At 41.8% G+C, this 17,584-nt stretch overlaps 1 protein-coding gene across 1 annotated transcript in view; it reads left to right on the forward strand.

Annotated features, from left to right (window-relative positions):
* The window catches only part of GABRA5 (gamma-aminobutyric acid (GABA) A receptor, alpha 5), an 89,193-nt gene that overhangs the window by 54,113 nt on the left and 17,496 nt on the right, over positions 1-17,584 (forward strand). The window contains exon 5 of the mRNA XM_010845809.1: positions 6,431-6,513. Coding sequence (XP_010844111.1) covers positions 6,431-6,513 — 83 coding nt within the window. The remainder of the gene's footprint in view (positions 1-6,430; positions 6,514-17,584) is intronic.

Consider the following 17,584-nt stretch of genomic DNA (forward strand, 5'->3'; position numbering starts at 1 on the left):
ATTTCCACTGTTTCCCCATCTATTTCCCATGAAGTGATGGAACCAGATGCCATGATCTTCGTTTTCTGAATGTTGAGCTTTAAACCAACTTTTTCACTCTCCACTTTCACTTTCATCAAGAGGCTTTTAAGTTCTTTTTCACTTTTTGCCATAAGCGTGGTGTCATCTGCATATCTGAGGTTATTGATATTTCTCCCGGCAATCTTGATTCCAGCTTGTGCTTCTTCCAGCCCAGCGTTTCTCATGATGTACTCTGCATATAAGTTAAATAAACAGGGTGACAATACACAGCCTTGACGTACTCATTTTCCTATTTGGAACCAGTCTGTTTTTCCATGTCCAGTTCTAACTGTTGCTTCCTGACCTGCATACAGATTTCTCAAGAGTCAGGTGAGGTGTTCTGGTATTCCCATCTCTTGAAGAATTTTCCACAGTTTATTGTGATCCACACAGTCAAAAGCTTTGGCATAGTCAATAAAGCAGAAATAGATGTTTTTCTGGAACTCTCTTGCTTTTTCCATGATCCAGCGGATGTTGGCAATTTGATCTCTGGTTCCTCTGCCTTTTCTAAAACCAGCTTGAACATCAGGAAGTTCACAGTTCACGTGTTGCTGAAGTCTGGCTTGGAGAATTTTGAGCATTACTTTACTAGCATGTGAGCAAATATTTTATCAGGTGCTTTTTCTCTTCTCCTTCTGGGACCCCCTAGAATGCAAATGTTGGTTTGTTTAATATTGTTCCAGAGACCTGTTAGGCTGTCTTCATTTCTTTTCATTCATTTTTGTTGATTCTCTTCTGTGGCAGTGATTTCCACCATTCTGTCTTCCCAGTCACCTAGCCATTCTCCTGCCTCAGTTATTCTACTATTGATTCTTTCTTGTGCATTTTTCATTTCAGGTATTATATTGTATTTTTCATCTCTGTTTATTCTTTAGTTCTTCTAGGGCTTTCATAAACATTTCTTGCATCTTTTCAATCTTTGCCTCTATTGCCTCCATTCTTTTTCTGAGATCCTGGATTATTTGCACTATTCTTATTCTGAATTCTTTTTCTGGAAGGTTTCCTATCTCCGCTTCATTTAGTTCATTTAGTTGAAGTGTTCTCTTGTTCCTTCATCTGGGACATAATCCTCTGCCTTGTCATTTTGATTAACTTTCTGTGATTGTGGTTTTCATTCTGAAGGTTCTAGTAATTTGGCCTTTATTCTGCTTTCTGCCCTCTGGTGAATGAAGCTCCTGATGGGACAGACTGACCATGGATAGCACTGGTTCTATCTGGGGGGCAGGACTTTGCTTAGTACAATTTTAATTTAGTTGTTTACTGATGGGTTTGAATTGATCTAAGGCAACCCAGCCCTGGACTCAGCAGGCTTTATTGTAGGGACAATGGTGACAAGCTCCGTGAGGGCTCATGCCTACAGGTACATCTGGAACCGCTGCTGCCAGCGCCCTTGTCCCCTAAGGGGGCTCTGCCAACCATGCCTCTGCAAGGGATGCTCCAGCACCAGCAGCCAGGTTTGGTTCCATCTCCTGTGGGGTCACTGCTCCTATCCCCTGGGTCCTGGTGCACAAGATTTTGTGTCTGTCCTCCAAGAATGGAATCTGTTTCCCCAGCCCTGTGGAAATCTGCACTCAGATCCTGCTGGCCTTTAACGTCAGATTCCCTTGGGATTTCTAATCCTTTTGCCAGATCCCCAGGCTGGGAGTCGGACCTGGGGCTCAGTACCTTCACAACAGTGGGAGAACCTCTGTGGTGTAATTGTCCTCCAGTCTGTGGGCCGCCCACCCGGCGGTTATGGAATTGGATTCTGTTATGGTTGCGCACCTCCTACTCCCTTGTTGCGGCTTTGTCTTTGGGCGTGGGGTATCTCTTTCGGTGGGTTCCAGCACCCCTTGTCGACGAGTGGTTAGTGGTTAGTGGTGATTTCAGTGCTCTCACGGGAGGAGGTGAGCACGCACCCTTCTCCTCTGCTGGCTTGAACCAATCTCCCGCTGCATGGCTTCTGACTGACACTCCTGCCTGTACGATTCTGCTGGGCCCATCTGGATAATCCAAGATAATCTCCCATCTCCCAGAGGCCTTCACTTAATCACATCCTCAAAGCCCTTCTGCTATTTAAGGTAACATATTTACAAGTCATGAGGTTTGGGGGATTAGGACATGGACATCTTTGCAGGACCATTATTCTGTCTGCCACAACACCTATTGTATCCACGCAGTATTTTCATGTAAATGAAGAAGGCTTGGCTCTGAAGAGCATATTGGGTAGAAATAGAAATCTCTATTCACACCTATTAACTTTTGTTTTTTTTTTTTTCCCAGAGGATAAAGCAGCTGTTACTATTTTCTTTTCCATTTGGATAAGCTGGATCAGAGAGGTTAGGCAGTTTACAAAGGTCTCACAATTCTTTAATGGCAAAGCTACTCTAGAATTTGGCTATTTTAACATCTTAAAGCATGCTGCACTGTGGGCTGCCCCTGTGCAAGCAAAGAGCTCTCTAGGGAGTTTACATCCAAGTTGAAGCAAACAGCTTAAGTCACAAAATGCCCTTTTCCCGGCCCTAAAATTAAGATATTAAAAATGGATCTTACATTCCAATAAGTTACTGCTTGAATGTCTTTAGAAATTGGAAGTAAAACAGAAATATAACCTTTGGGGAAGAAAACCATATCCTTGGATCTACCAATAATTCACTGAAGTTTTTCCATAAAGACATTCATTAACCTTTTAAGAAAAGTGTTTCTATGAGATGCCCTGGCTAGCTCCTTTGCTATGACAGTCCATATTCTATGGAGTGCTTTGATCTCAATTTTGTGTGAAGGAGGTTGATTATACATTAAGGGACACTACATTTTAAGGATCCCATGAATGGAAGGGTCTCTCTTATCTAGAGACGTTGTTTGAATACTATAAAAGCCTTTTTAAAAAATGTTCAAAGAGATCAAAATTTTTAATGTTCTCTTACTAAGGTTGAAACATTTGCTATTGGGAAATTTATCTACATTGATTCCTTAGAGGAGAGATGCTACCATAAATGAAGTATATTTTTTTGATGTTTGGAATTCTAATTCTAAGGAAATCTATTAAATTGGGGAAACAATCTCAGAGGCTCTAATGATAACACTTATCGAGATGGTAATTGTAGAATCTTTTTTATGTTTTTACTTCTTTTTATGTTTTACTATGTTTTATGTTTTTTCTTCAAAAGAGTTTTATTTTTAGATCCACTTAAATTCTTCCTACCTGTCTCTACCCACACTTTTCTCCTGCTGTATGCCAAAAGCAGACTCCTTGGTATACATTCCTTGCCATTGTAAAATGTCAGTGCAGCAGTCTTGGCCTAGATCTCAGGGCCAAACAGCCAGAATAAAGCAAGACATGAGATGCCAAAACCACAGTTACAGAAGGGATGGCTCCTCACCTCTCTTATAGACACACGCTGTTAGCCAAGAAAAAGGAGTATGTGAAGAAATGGACAAAAAGTCAGGAGTGGGCAGAGTGATAAAGGTGGGAGGCCAAGTCTCCCTGCGGGGGTCTTCTCTGATAAACAGCAGGAATGCAGGTGCCCACCATGGCCATGGACACTGAAGCAGAGAACCAGCTCCAAGCAAGGGGCAGAGGAGTTAACCATGACTCACCACATTGTCAAGAACCCGGCCAACACATGTGGCTCCAGGGCAGCCTCCAGACCCAGTGGGCCGAGGGGTGTTTTCCAAGGGACAGAAGCCCAGTTGTGTGAGCTCCAGCCATGCTAGTGTCTCGAGAGGAGATTCTGCCACGGAAGGACCCTCTCTATGTTACTCTGTGGTGGGAGTGCAGCCAGTAGTTGTTGAGCTGGGTGGGGGCAACGTGACGTCTGCAGCGCTGTGTCTGCTGGTTGGGGTCTGCGAGCCCTGCAGCAGGGCTATGCCAGCGCTGGGTCTGCTGGTTGGGGTCTGCGAGCCCTGCAGCAGGGCTACGCCAGTCGGTTGCACCTGAAGCACCCCACTCACTGCCCTGCCGCTTTCCCACGGGCTGAGCCCAGCATGTTCCTTACACCAGGGCCATCAGCTGTTGGAACCGAGGCTGTGTGTGAGACAGACTTTCCTGGTCATCAGCATTCTCTGTGCTTCCATACGACCGTTTCTTCATGTGCTTATTTTCACAGTTACTGCGTTGTACATGGCACTGTAGCTTTGTATATGCCTTCTATTTCCCTACTATAAATTTGTTTCTCAAGAAAATTCTAGATTTACTGGGTCATTGTGATTTTATTCTCCAGAACATATTTGACTCACTTAAGTTTTTCTGTCCCGCTATCTCTTTTAACAAATGGCTTAAGTTTGCTAACAACTGAATAGAGTAACACTATTTTCTTTTATGTTGGCTGAATGTCCTCCTCACAGGCTGTGGTTTTTAAGTCCTGTTTTCTTAGTTCTACTAAATAAATATTCCTTTACCTTACTTATTTCATTGTCTCTAATAATAATCCATTTTATATAGTTTATACTTGAAGATGTCCACACATATACAGATATATCTATACCCTACACATACTTACACATCTGCATGCTACAGTTAAATATTGCACCTTTCAAAGTCATGATTCTGTAGAGATTTTAATGATTTGGGGAATACCTCTACTCTAATGTTGGGTAACCAAAAGACTGAATTTTATAAACCAAGAAGAATGAAATGAGAACATATGTACCTGTGAAAAAATCTGGACAACATGTATGAGGTGAAATTATAAGTGAAATGATATGTATTTGTAACTTTTTTACTTATAATTCTTCTGCATTTTCCATATTCTTCTATGAACATAGGTGGCATATAATTTTAAATATCATCTCCCTGCCTGAATGTGAAACTTTTGTGGTATATTCTCACCCACATGCACTCACATCCCTTAGAACTGACCCCATTTGGGGGAGAGTGGTCCCCCCAGACCACCAGAAAATTTCCTCTCTGTGATGGACACACACCTTCCTTCCACTGACACATGTTTTAGCTCCATTCAGAGAATACATGCATTGACCACTCCATCTGGAATTGTCAAGTGTGAATTATGTGCCCAATTAAAGAGCAAAAGGTTAATCTATCTTGAAAGAAGGAAGCAGTAAAGACAAAAATGATTGTATATTTTGACTCTCATCCCAGGCACATAGGCAAGATCCAGACTTAATATAACAAAATAGAATTGTAACATCCATTTTAAAGTTGAAAATGGTGCAATTTGGTTTCATTTTAGGTAATTATTTTTCATTTCAAATAATAGAATTAAACATCGAGAAACAGAAGATTAACTCCTAAAGAAATTTAGATTTACTACCTAATTAGTAGCTCTGTAAAAAAAATAAAAGCACCACAGGGACAACTCTGCAAATACAGCCAGCCTCAGGTCACAGAGCCTGTGGGAGGACTTGTCGTTAGGATCTGTGAATTCATGTCCGGATCCCTTAATATCTGTGTCTGACTTTCTTACCTTGAAACTGGGATGGTAATAGCAATAAATCATGCTATTCTATAGATGTGTTAATATAGGTGAAGAACTTAACACAGTGCCTGGCACAGACCAGCAGCTCTTATGCCCAGTGCTGTTTCAGTCATTAGTGACGGCGGTAGTGGATGGGATTATTATCTGGAAGACCAGACTTGAGTTAAAAACAGTAGGAAAGTTGCATTTCACTTACTCTGAAGTTTCATGGTAGCAGCCCCACACCTGATAATTATAGCCAGCTTTTGGTTAAAGCTTGTTGCTGTTGTTCAGTCACTCAGTGGGTCCGACTCTTTGCAGCCCCATGACTGCAGCAGACTTCCCTGTCTGTCACTATTTCCTCAAGTTGGCTCAAACTCATGTCCATTGAGTCGATGATGCCATCCAACCATCTCATCCTCTGCCACCCCCTTCTCCTCATGCACTCAATCTTTCCCAGCATTGGGGTCTTTTCCAATGAGTTGACTCTTCTCATCAGGTGACCAAAGTATTGGAGCTTCAGCTTCAGCATCAGTCCTTCCAATGAATGTTCAGGGGTCAAAATATGGACTGTGCATTTATTCCACATTTATATTTTTGAGCTTATAAATTATTTATGCAATAATATATTTTAGGCCTGGTCAAGGGAAGTTTTTTAGATTACTCTTGGTAAGTGATGCCAGAATAAAAGAATAAATTATTTTTAAAGGCATCTCAAATTGCTTTACAAGTGGTAATGTATGTACAGACACATCAAGCCACATAACTCCTGAGTAGATTTGATTTAAACCTTATTTCTAAATGATATTCACCTACAATGTAGTCCTATGTAATTTGATGCAACAGTTTAGACAATTTCATAAAAGACTTTAATTAAAATAATGAGTGGAGTACTTAATATGCCTTTCTGGAACATGGTGTCCAATAAATAGAGTTGACGAGTCATTGAAAGGTCCCCATCTCTTGTTTTTCAGCTTGACCATCTCTGCAGAGTGCCCAATGCAACTTGAAGACTTCCCAATGGATGCCCATGCCTGCCCTCTGAAATTTGGCAGCTGTAAGTTATTTTCACAAGTAAGAACCATGGATATACTTTGGGGTTATTTCCACATTTATTCAGAAGCCTTTAGATACTATATGTAAATAAACTCAAGATGCGCTTCAGTGTGCTTGGGAAAGCTGGAGAGGCAGTGGGGCACACACACTTGTCCTTTCAGAATGATTTCCCTGCCTGTAACTGAGAGAAAGCAAGTGAGGGCTTTTGCCCTCTAGGATATGCTCCTGGGGAAACAGCTCCTTACCCCTAGATGTGCACCAGGCGGTTCTTTCTTGTTTTCACTTCTCAGATTCCAGGTCACCTCCTCCAGGAGCCCTTAATGACCCAATTTCCATTACCCGCCTCGGAATTCCTTATTTCATGGTAGTCATTGCTATGTTGAGTCACTTTTTCTCAGATGTTCTATATGAACATTTGATTATTTAGATGTGGTTATTTAATTTTTAAACAGTTTGGGATTTTCCTGTTATCGTTCTGTTATTGATTTCTAGTTTAATTCCATTATAATCAGAGGACGCCTTCTATATGATTTCACCTTTCTTACATTTATGGGAGTTTATTTCATGACCCAGAGGATTCATCTTGGTATTTGTTCTTTGAACACTTGAAAATCATGTATATTTTGCAGTTACTTGGTGGAATGCTCTACAAGTAGTAATTAGATCCTGTTGACTATGCTGTTGTGAATTCTATATTGTTTGCTGATTTTCTGTCTACATCAGTTGTTGAGCAAGAGGTGTTGAAGGCTCCAACTAATTGTGCAATTAACTATTCCTACTTTCAGTTCAGTACTTTTTTGTTCCATGTATTTCTCACTTGTTCTTTGGTGCACACACATTCAGGATTATAGTCTCTTCTGGGTGAATCAACCCTTTATGATTGCATAATATTCCTCTCTGTGGTAATTTTCTTTGTTTTAAAGTCTACTTTACCTGAAATCTATATGGCCACTCCTACTTTCTTTTGATTATATTTGAATGATATATGTGTAGGAGTGAGTTATTTCCATTTGCTTAATCATCATGTTAAAATGAATTTCTTGTAGTTGGTGTATGTTTGGGTCATATTTTTAAATTCGCTTTGCCAGTCTCTATCTTTTAATTGGTGTATTCTCATAATTTACACTTTTTGGAAGGCTTGTCTGCCACTTTATTTGATTTTTTGGCTTTCTGCTCTCTGTTTTCTGTTTCTTTATTTTCCTTTTCCTGACTCCATGTGGGTTAGCAGAACATTTATTATGATTCCGTTTTTTTTTTTTTTAATTTATACTGTTTTGTTTGTATCTTCTTGTACATCTTTTAAGTTATTGCTGTAGATATTACTTTATATATACATGACTTATTACAGTTTACTGTTGTTCTTATTTTACCAGTTCATATGAAAGCTATGTTCCTTTATCCTAAAATAGTGAAAATATAGTTGTCTTAAACATTTTGTCTGTATTCACCTAGAATCACGTCAGAGAGTATTGTGGTGTTTATTTGAACCATCAAACTTAATTTTGAAATCTCAAGAGAAAAAGGATATTTTTTTTTCTCTATTTTTGCTTATGGTGTTCTTTTATTGTACTCCCAGTGTCCCAAGATTTCTTCTTTTATAACTAAAAATTATTTTATCATAAAAATAAAATAAAACATTTTGAAATAAATGTTATATTAAAACTGGGCTTCCCTGGCAGCTCAGATGGTTAAGAATCTGCCTGTGATGCGGGAGACCTGAGTTGTATCCCTGGGTTGGGAAGATCCCCTGCAGGCGGGCATAGCAACCCTACTCCAGTATTTTTGCCTGGAGAATCCCCATGGACAGAGGAGCCTGGAGGGCTACAGGCTCCTTTATAACTGCTTAGCAAACTTCCTTTAACCATTCCTTTAGGATAGACTTCTGGCAATAAATTCTCTTAGTTTTTCTTCATCTGAAAATACCTTGATTTCTCTCTTCATACCTGAAGAACATTTTTAATGAATATAAGATTCTGTTCTGACAGTTCTGTGGCATTTGAAAAATGTGCTACTTTATTCTTGCCTCCATGGTTTCTGATGAGAAATCTGCTGTAATTCAAATCATATCTCTCCTCATAGGTGAGATATCTTTTCTCTTTGTTGCTTTCAGGCTTCTTTTTTTTTTGTCTTTAGAGAAGTTTGACTATGATGTGTATTAGTGTGGATTTCTTTGGGTTTATCTGATTTGAGATTTGCTCTACTTTTTGAATCTGTAGGTTTTTGGTCAAATTTAGGAAGTTTGAGCAGTTATTACTTTGAATACTTTTTCTGCCCCATCCTCTTTCTCTTCTTCTTTCCTGATTTCAATGACGTAAATATTAAATCTTTTGTTGTATTCCCACAAGTTCTGAGGCTCTTTGTGTTTTTTTCGGTTGCATCTGTGTGTGGTCAGGCTCCTCAAGATGGCTTTTCTCTTGCTGTCTGTATATCCTCTGCCTGACCAGTGGATATACACCTACACCCTACTCACATGACTGACTTAGATACTTGTCCCAGGCCCCAGCTAACAACTCTTCTAGCTTTAGGTCAGAACTCTCCTCTCTTCTCCTCTTATCAAAGGGTGGGTGAGGACTGGGCCCCTCTGGTGGTCTCCCTGGTAACTGATGAGCCAACTTGGTACCATTTCCCCCTGTAATTGGCAATCTCCCCTACCCCCTGAGCAAAGGTGGCTACCATGTCCTGCCGGCCACCCAGCTAGGACCTTGCTTCAGACGTGTAAGCTCCCTCATCCTTTAAACCATTGACACCTCTGTCACTGACTGTTTCTCCAGTCTAGAGGATGGTTGAGTACAGGCCTCTTAGGCCTAATAGGTGCAACCCAATACTCTATTTTTCAGATAAACTTAATTTTTATTGTTGTATATTTAATTTTACTGATACTTTCTTTTGTTCCCTCCATCTTGCTGATGAACCCATTTAGTGAGCTTCTTATTATGGTTATTAGTTATTATTTTCTTTAATTTTATGTGTCACCTTGACTGGGCCACAGGATGCCTAGAAACTTGTTAAACATTATTCTGGGTGTGCATGTGAGGATATATTTTAATAAGATTAACATTTAGATTGGTTGACTGAATAAAGCAGATTGCCTTCCCTAATGTAGGTGGACCTTGTTCAATCAGTTGAAGACCTGAAATAGAACAGAAGGGCTGACTTTCCCATGGGTAAGAAACCCCTCCTACCTAACTGCCCTGAGCAGGAATGTTGGTCTTTTCCTGCCTTTGGATGCAAACTGAAACAGCTCTTCTTGGGTCTCCAGCCTAACAGTTCTCAAACTGGAACTGCACCATCAGCTCTCCTGGGTCTTCAGCTTACTGACTGCAGATCTTGGGACTTCAGGCTACTATTACTTCATAAGGCAACACCTTATAATAAATCATATACATAACTGTGTATATCTTATAATAAGTTATATATATGTGTGTGTATATATAGAGATGATATACACACACATATCCTATTGTTTCTGTTTCTCTGGAGAACCCTGACTAATTCAGATTTTGGTTATGAGAAGTAGGTGTTACTCTGGCAAAGGCCTGAAAATGTGAATGTGGCTTTAGAACTGGGTAAGGGATAGAGGCTGGAGAGTTTTGTAGTGAATGTTTAAAAAAGCTGAGGTTGCTATGAAGGGACTGTTGTTGGCTGAAATGAGGATATTGAAGATACTGGTTAGGGCTCCAAAAGAAAAAAAAAAAGCACTAGAGAGAAAATTTTCATCTTCTTAGAGAATACCCAAATAATCATGAATAGAATGCTGCTTGAAACTTGGATGTTAAAGGTTTTCTGGTGCAGTCTCAGAAAGAAATGTGAAACAGGTTTTTGGAAAATGGTGGAAAGATGCTTCTTGTTATGAATCGGCAAAGCACTTGACTAATTTGTATTCTAGTGTTTTGTAGAAAGTAAACCTTGTGAGTAATGAAATTGGGTACTTAGTTGAGGAAATTTCTAAAGTGCTGGAGGAGTTGTTTGGTTCCTCTTGAGAGGCAACAGATGAATTAAAGAAGGAATTGTTAAGCCAAAACAAAAAAAAAATGAAAATAAATTCCAGAACTTAAAGATTTGGGAAATTCTTATATTGCAAAAATGAGGAAGTTTGTTCATGACGGAACACCCCCCCCCCAAAAAAAAAAGGTTACCATGGTGTTATAAGCCATCTCAACAGAAGCAGGAAGAATGAGCCCCAAAGTGGTTCAGAGCTGCCAGTCCTGGCCCAGGTGCAGCGTGCATGGGCCAGGGAGTGAGATGGCCTCTCTTCTGCCATCAGCAGAGTCCTGAGTGCTACTCCCTGCAAGGCAGTGGGTGTGAGGCTGCTCCCCGAACACTGAACCAGAGAGGATTATGTTCGAGCTTTAAGATCTAGTGGAACTTGCCTTGCTAGGTTTTGGACTTGCTTGAGACTTATCAGCCCTTCTTTTCGTTTTGAAAGGGGAATGTCTATCCTATACCCATCCCACCATTATATTTTAGAACAAAATAACTGGTTTCACAAGTTCACAGCTGGAGACAAATTTTGCCTCAGGATGAATTGAATCTAACCAATATCTGATTTAGATGATGTTTAGATGAGACTGGACTTCAGACATTAGAGTTGATGCCTGGAAAGAGTTAAGACTTTGGGACTTACTAGGATGGAATGAATAGATTTTGCATGTGAGAAGGACATGGATTTTGTGGGGGCCAGTGGTAGAATGTTATGAACTGAATTATGCCTCCCAAATTCATATTTTGAAACCCTAATCCTCAGTGTTACTGCATTTGAGCATAGAGCCTTTATAACTAAATTTAATGGAGGTCGTAAAGGTACAACCCTCATCTGATGGGATTAGTGCCTGTATAAGCAAAGGAAGAGAGATCTCTCTGTCTCCACATGCATGCAACAAGGAGAGGCCATGTGAGTACACAGGGAGAAGGCAGCCCTCTGTAAATCAGGACAAGAGTCCTCACCAGAATCTGCTAACACCTCCATCTTGGACTTGCCAGCCTCCAGAACTGTGAGAAAATAAATTTTGATTTAAGTCGACCAGTCTATAGTACTTTGTTATGGTAGCCCAAGCAGACCAACACAAATACTAAAACTTATGTTTGAGTTTTGTTTCTCTCTTTTATTTCTTTGCTGAGACTTTCTGTTTTTTTTTAATTTGTTTCAAGCATGTTTGTAATTGATCATTGTGGCGTTTTATGGTGGCTGCTTAAAAAACTCTTTGTCAGGTAATTCTAACATCTCTGTCATATCTTCCTTGACATCTATTGATTTTTCAAAAAACCCAGTTTGATCTTCCTGGTTATGATTAGGACACATGTGTTTTTATTGGAACCTGGACATTTCGTGTGTTATATTATGACACTCTAGATTTATTGAAACCTTCTGTTTTAGCTAGACTTAAAATCACTGCTCTGCAGGGAAAGGTGTACCACAGCCTTCTTACTGCCAGGTAGGCTTCCCCTCTGATGCTGGTAAAGATTGAAGGCAGGAGGAGAAGGGGACGACAGAGGATGAGATGGTTGGATGGCATCACTGACTCGATGGACATGAGTCTGAGTAGACTCCAGGAGTTGGTAACGGACAGGGAGGCCTGGCGTGCTGCGGTTCATGGGGTCTTGAGGAGTCAGACACGACTGAGTGACTGAACTGAACTGAACTGAGGCTTCCCCCCAGCTTCCGTTGACAGAGGGGGCCCTGGGTTCTGGCTGCTGCTGGGTAGATACAGGACCTCGAGCTCCGTACCAGTGTCCCCTGACACTGTGTGGGTAGCCTGGCCTTGGGGTGGTAGGAGTCTCAGCTTCCACTGGGCCTCCTTTGACGCAGCCGCAGCAAGTGTCAGGAGGACTGCTTCTGCTCGTCGCTGGGGGTCCAGGCTCCCCTCGCCCTCTCACCCCTGCAGAGAATGGGTGTCAGTGCTGCCGACATAAGGCCCTGCCCTCAGGCTGGACCTGTCCTCATAGCTGCTGAGGGGAAAGCCTAGCTCCCCACTCTCTTTGTGGGCCTGGGCTGGGGCAGAGCAGCATCTTTTCTGTGGTATTTGACTGGAGTCAAGTGATTATTTTCTTTTTCTTTTTTAAAGAGAAGCCATTCCCTGCATCCAAGTGCCAGCTCCTCTCTGGGTCCCTCCTGCCCTTGTTCACTCTCCATTGCCTTCAAGGAGTTATTTTTCATGTGGTGTCCAGAGTTAATAGTTATTACCTACTAATAGCCACTCTGCCATTACTGGCAGGGAACTTCCTTTAATTCTGAGGGTTTCCTTAAAATTAATTTCCTTCTTTAATTCCAAAGGGATTTGGGGGATCAGAAGTATGTGTGATGAACCAAAATTAAGTTGGATGGGAATAAATCATTTTTTTTCGAATTATGATCTTCAAATGCCATGTAGAGATAACACATACATTTACTTGGGGAAAGTAGTGTAATAGAGAGGGACTCTCACTAGAATTTATTTAAACTCCTACTGCCGTCAGTGGCTGTGCACATCAGTAGTTGGGACAAACCATTCAAAAGGTCCCTGGGGCACCTCATTTAGGAAACACTGAGTCATTATGGCACTTAAAATTATGCCACTCTTTGCACCTGAAAATTACGCTCTTCATTTGATCAAAGGTAGAACGCTAAAAGTCAAAGATTGTTATTTTTCATCATTATCTAAATAAATTCAAGTCAATGTGATGTTCAGATTTAATGGCAGTGGTGTGCAGGGCAGGCAGCACAAAGCAATTTTTGGTGAAATAAAGTATGTGAGCTTTTAAATGGTCTTTATATCATCTCGTATTCAGTGACTCCCCAACTACGGTTATATAATTCAAAGCTAAAAAATTTATCTAATAGGACCTCTTCATTTCTACATTCAACCAAACAACATCAATTTATATATGTGTGTGTATATATATATATATATAAATTTGTGAATACACAAATGTATGCATTTCTTGAACTTCACAGAGACAAAACCAATATAAACATTTCTTGAACTCAGTAGAGATACAGAACTCTCATACCAAATTTATCTATATCTGCCTGATATTGTAAGATTGGTTTGAAATTGATGCAGTCTCTTATTTATGTTTGCTGTTACTATCATTACTATGATATGCAAGGCAGCTTAGAAGATTTTCCTCGTATGTCATGTTTGCATACAATTGACCAAAAGCTAGAAAACCTCATAGACTTCACTTTTCCTCAGCTCCTATGGTTTCAACTCAGGACTAAATAGTTTTAGGAGGAGAAATACTATTCAATGAAGTGTTTTTCTTACTGGTGTTTTATCTTTTGGATTTACTAAAAATAGCTGCTTGGTCAAATAGCTCACTTCTACCCTTGGCATCCAGGGCTGCAGAGGCTAAATGTGATAATATAATGATTTTCAAATTACCCAGTCCAACAACTCTCTGCTATTAGGAGACAAAGCAATGCAGATAGTCATCATTATTCTGATGAGCCACATACTCTGGCTTCTCTAATGCAGAACTGAATTAACATACATTTCTCTTGTTGTTATATCTACTCTCAAGAATTCAGTTATTGAAATCAGCCCTGGCTTCTAGACCTATATTTCCCAGTCTGTAAGGAAATTCCTTAAAGATAATTCAGTTCAGTTCGGTCGCTCAGTCGTGTCCGACTCTTTGCGATCCCATGGACTGCAGCACACCAGGCCTCCCTGTCCATCACCAACTCCCGGAGTTTACTCAAACTAATGTCCATTGAGTCAGTGATGCCATCCAACCATCTCATCCTCTGTCATCCCCTTCTCCTCCTGCCTTCAATCTTTCCCAGCATCAGGGTCTAATGGCATGGCTTAAATTTGGAAGCAAGTGCTTAAACAAATCAAGACTATTTAGAGAAGGAAATAGTCCTTTTTTTGTTGTTCATTTTATTTGTGAAGTTATGCCTTAAGTGGTAGACCAAGTTTCATGAGAAAACATCTGAATTGATGAGAATATACCCTAAATTAGACGTGAACCCTATTTTGGTGGATCTCCAGTAGACAGAATTTCAGGCCATCATAAGTATCATGAGGTTGAGCTGTTAGAGTGTTCAGACATGTGAGATTACAGCTCTGCTGCTGCCTTGGCCACGCCAGTATGGAGTGACTCTGCTGGTCTGTGGGTGTCTGGAGTGCAGGTTTCAGAGAGCCTGGCGTGAGGTCTTGGAGACACGTTGGAGCTCTGTCTGTGTTGTGCGTTGGTTGACCTTGATTATCGTCTGGCGGCTGTGTCAGGGGTGCTCTGCTCTCAGCACCCTGCGAGGTACAGTGGGAAATAGGCATGGCCAGGGTTCCAGGAGCAAATGCTGGGCAGATTAAATAATTCGGTGAAAACCCTTGTGAAACTGAGGGCTGTTTGGGGAAGCTCATGGGGGTCATATTTTGAACTGAGCCTGGAGGATTTGGATGGAAGAAGGCATAACGGATAAAGGATAAAGCACAATCGGCAGGTGGTCAGTTTGTGGAGGCACCGGACTTCCCCCTTTGGGGAAGAGACACGGCAGTGTCACCGTTCAGATGTTGTTATTGTTGTTCAGTCGCTCAGTCATGTCTCTTTGTGACCTCGTGCTGCTGCTGTTGTTGTTATATGTTTTTATTGTTGTTTAGTCACTAAGTCAGTCCCCATGGACTACAGCACACCAGCCTTCTTTGTCCTCCACTGTCTCCCAGAGTTAGCTGAAATTCGTGTTCACTGAGTCAGTGATGCTATCTAACATCTTATTCTCTGCTCCCAGTAGGAAGGGCCTTAAATTCCAAAATGTAGAAATAGACAGAGCAGTGATGTGGACTAAGGGGAGGATGTGCTGAAGTCACTGTTTTGGAAGTGAAAACAAGTACTTGGAATGTCACGAAACAGTGGAGGTGATGAGAGCTGAGAGCAGGGTGGTGGCCGGTGTGACAAGTGGATTCTGAGATGGGCTCTGGGCCCATGTATAAGTCAAAGATGGCATCGTGATTTAAGACCAGATGACTTGCAAAATGCTATTTTCTATGAGAAATTGGGAACTGATTGGAAGGAGCTACTGGTATGAATGTGTAAAAAGCTAATTGGTTTATGAAGGGGACAGAAGAGTATGTGGACGGGTTCGATCCTCATATTTCTGGCCTTTGACTTGCTTCTCATTCTTCTTCACAAAGGAAGCAGCCCTTCTACTTGGAGGGTGACAGTCCTTTGTCTTCTTCCCTGATTTGGTTCCACTTAAGTCTATAGACACAGAGCACGGTCTCTCAACTCTCCCTCAGACCAGCGGGCAGTCAGTGAGCCCATGTAATTTTACAGGGACCCAACTGTGGGGTGGTGATGGGCCATCTGACTAGCAAATCTCAGTCTTCCACTATTGCTTTCTGGGTAACAGAGCAGCAATGTTATCTGTTCATCTCCATCTGCAGAGAGCTGCCCTCACTTCTCAGCTGATTCTGGACAGGGAAAGAGGCCTGGCAAAGCCCCACTGATCTCATTGGTACCTGCTTGATTGAAAGCAGGGATGCGGAGTGTCTCATAGGTCATTAGAGATCATGTATCCACAGACATTTATATTTTACAAAGTTTCTAATTTAGATTATGGAATTGATGTGTCGGGTATTGACTTGGTTTTCAGTTCAGGAGACTGATGGGGCAGTTGAAGGCAGGTGGGTCACACAGGTGATGGTTGGTGAGGTGACCTGGGACAGGTACTCTGCCGATTCCTACCTCAGTTTTAGAAGAAGGAGGAAGACTGGGGACACGGGCATCAGAGAACTAAAATCCTATAGAGTTTGCCAATCATCAAAATTCTGATCACCTCCTAACCTGTATTTCTTCTAACATAGGCAGTGAATGCACAGAGTAGAAGGGGCTTCCTCACTGCCTCATAGCCTGGCACGTAAGACTAAGCAGTGGTTCCCACACACTCGGTTTGCTTTTGACAATTAGAAAGTGAATTCATGTACAGAGATCTTCTCATGAGACTGGATTTGACACCAAACAAAACTTCTGTCCAACCTATGGCTCTGTTCCTCAGTCGCTGTTTACTGAGGATCTACTGTGTATCAGGCACATGGTGAATACTTGGTTGCCATGAGTTCATGTTGCTCTGAGCACCTCCAGGCTGTTCCGCTCAATCTGCAGATGAGAGAGCAGAGCTTAGAGTAGAACAGTGAAGGTCGGGATCATGGCAAAATGTTTCTCTCATCGTTAGACAAAAACTCTCAGCTTCTAAAAGGCCTTGTAAATGAGCGGTTGATGTGCCGTTGTGGCTGTTTATTCAGGATTTGCAGAGCCAGAAGAGGACACATAGGAGGTGTCAGCCTGGGGACAGAGCTGCTCGGAAAGCAGTGATGAATTGCCAAGTTGGCTGTGGGTGAAAATGTTTCAAACCTTCTTGCCTAGCTCTGCTGATGTATAGTTGGAGGAAGGCAAGCGTTATGTTTCTGGAGCTCTAAATCATGACAGATGACGGTGGTATGGCAAACTTGATGGCCTCGTTTACTGTTGTCCCAGCTAAGAGATTGTTTGCCACGCATCTGACACAAAGAGCAGAATTTAGGGCTGCTAAATGTCATTGATATCAACAGGCCATTTAATACTAGCAATTTGACAAACAAGACGATATGAATGATTAGTGTGCATTGTAGTTGACATTCATACATTACTCTGTGATTTCAAGAAACTTTTATCTGGTTACAATTCTGATTTTCTGGGGTCCTTAATGTTGGATTATGGTGGTCCATAATCCACCCGACCCCATCCCCATCAGCAGTGGAGAAAGAGGCGTGGAGGCTAGTGAGCCTGCAGGTAACAGAGGCAGCCTCTCCTCAGCCTCTGATCCTTGAAGCACAGACAGGCTTTCCTGGTCTGCATGCCACTTGGCCCCAGAACTCAAGGACAGCCACACCCAGTCCCACAGAGAGTCAGGACTGCGTGCCCAGCCACACCCAGTCCCACAGAGAGTCAGGACCGAGTGCCCAGCCACACCCAGTCCCACAGAGAGTCAGGACCGAGTGCCCAGCCACACCCAGTCCCACAGAGAGTCAGGACTGCATGCCCAGCCACACCCAGTCCACAGAGAAAGTCAGGACTGTGTGCCCAGCCACACCCAGTCCCACAGAGACTCAGGACCT

The sequence above is a fragment of the Bison bison genome, unplaced genomic scaffold (assembly GCF_000754665.1).
Source record: "Bison bison bison isolate TAMUID 2011002044 unplaced genomic scaffold, Bison_UMD1.0 scf7180017864224, whole genome shotgun sequence".
NCBI classification, from domain to species: domain Eukaryota; kingdom Metazoa; phylum Chordata; class Mammalia; order Artiodactyla; family Bovidae; genus Bison; species Bison bison.